Below are 2,099 nucleotides of genomic sequence, written 5' to 3' on the forward strand. Positions count from 1 at the left end.
GGTGCAGTTTTTCCCCCACCTTTAATTTATGGGGTAGTTAATAATTAATGGGTATAACTGGGTCCATTTAAACTTCTTTCAGAACAAGCACTTCGCCCAAACAGAATGTATTGGCGACAAGGCATCTATTTGAATTGGTCTCCTGAAGCTTATTGCCTGGTAGAATCTGAAGTCTTAGATAATCATCCAGAGAGTTTCCTAAAAATTACAGTTCCTTCTTGTAGAAAAGGTAAGGAAATTAATTCAAAACGTTGAACTGTACCACTAAAGAAATCTAAACTTAAAAAAACAACAACTTTATAGCTTTTCTTTGTTAGCTTTGTGACAGAATAAAGTTCCAATAGGGTGGTGATGAGCTCTTCTCTGGATTATGTAGGCTGTATTATTTTGGGACAAGTTGTGGACCACATTGATTCTCTCATGGAAGAATGGTTTCCTGGGTTATTGGAGACTGATATTTGTGGTGAAGGAGAAACTTTGTTGAAGAAATGGGCATTATATAGTTTTAATGATGGCGAAGAACATGAAAAAATTTTACTTGATGAGTTGATGAAGAAAGCAGAAGAAGGTATGTGTTGATGCAACTTACATATGTTTTTAAGTGATGTCTCAATATTTGTAAAGTGAGTTTTGTTATAAATGTAGAGACTATTCTTATCCATGGGAGATGTGTTAGAGTACATTACATTCAATTATAGTGAAAATTCAGGAAAATGTATTATATTTGTTACCCGGAAGAGCATGTATTCTAAATACTCCAGAATCACCTGTGTCATAGATAGCTCAATCCCCAATCTCATTAAATTCAAAAACTACCTTCAACTCTTCACCAACTAACACATATAAAACTAGTAAAAACTCCATTAATAAACCAACAACAAACGACCCCAATACTACCATATTAGAAACCCAGGCCTCAGGATACTGTTCTGTGGCCATGGCCGTTGTATATCCAAAAACTACCAATATTCCCCCCAAATAAATCAAAAACACTATTAAACCCAAAAATGACCCATTAAAACTTACAACAATACCACAACCAACCCCACCACTCGCAATTAACCCTACCCCACCATAAATAGGAGAAGGCTTAGAAGAAAATCCCACAAAGCCAACTACAAAAATAATACTTAAAATAGATACAATATAGACTATCATTATTCCTGCATGGACTATATCCACGACTAGTGACACGAAAAATCACCGTTGTATTTCAACTACAAGAACAAACAATGACCAACATTCGAAAATCTCACCCCCTAATAAAAATTATTAATAGCTCATTTATTGACCTTCCCGCCCCATCAAACATCTCATCTTGATGAAACTTTGGGTCCCTCCTAGGAATCTGTCTAGCACTACAAATTTTAACAGGATTATTTTTAGCTATGCACTATACATCAGACACTGCAACAGCTTTTAACTCTGTCACTCATATCTGCCGAGACGTAAACTACGGCTGAGTTCTGCGCTATATACATGCAAATGGAGCTTCCATATTTTTTATCTGCTTATACCTTCATGTAGGGCGGGGCTCTATTATGGATCCTACATATATACAGAAACCTGAAATATTGGAGTCATTCTACTATTTGCTGTAATAGCAACAGCCTTTATAGGATATGTACTTCCATGGGCCAAATATCTTTTTGAGGGCAACCGTAATTACTAACTTACTCTCCGCAATCCCATATATTGGAACAGATCTCGTAGAGTGAATCTGAGGTGCTTTTCCGTTGACAAAGCTACCCTAACCCGGTTTTTGCCTTTCACTTTCTCCTTCCATTCATTATTGCAGCCATAGTATAGTCCACCTTCTATTCCTACATGAAACAGGATCCAACAATCCAACAGGAATTCCCTCTAACGCAGACATAATTCCTTTCCATCCCTACTATACAATCAAAGACATTCTTGGCTTATTACTAATAATTACAGCCCTACTTATATTAGTACTATTTCTCCTGATATACTAGGAGACCCTGATAATTATACGCCAGCAAACCCACTAAATACTCCTCCCCATATCAACCAGAATGATACTTCTTATTCGCGTACGAATCCTACGATCAATCCCAAATAACTAGGAGGAGTCCTAG

General features: G+C 36.8%; 1 protein-coding gene across 1 annotated transcript; it reads left to right on the forward strand.

The window, feature by feature from the left end:
* The first annotated feature begins 86 nt into the window (after positions 1–86).
* Positions 87–594, forward strand: LOC111824912 (leucine-rich repeat serine/threonine-protein kinase 2-like). Its single transcript, XM_023749494.1, has 2 exons — positions 87–229; positions 377–594. Exons 1-2 carry the CDS (start codon positions 106–108, stop codon positions 577–579), a joined length of 327 nt encoding a protein of 108 aa, XP_023605262.1. The 5' UTR covers positions 87–105; the 3' UTR covers positions 580–594.
* Positions 595–2,099: the final 1,505 nt, after the last annotated feature.

The sequence above is a fragment of the Myotis lucifugus genome, unplaced genomic scaffold (genome assembly GCF_000147115.1).
Source record: "Myotis lucifugus unplaced genomic scaffold, Myoluc2.0 scaffold_11653, whole genome shotgun sequence".
NCBI classification, from domain to species: domain Eukaryota; kingdom Metazoa; phylum Chordata; class Mammalia; order Chiroptera; family Vespertilionidae; genus Myotis; species Myotis lucifugus.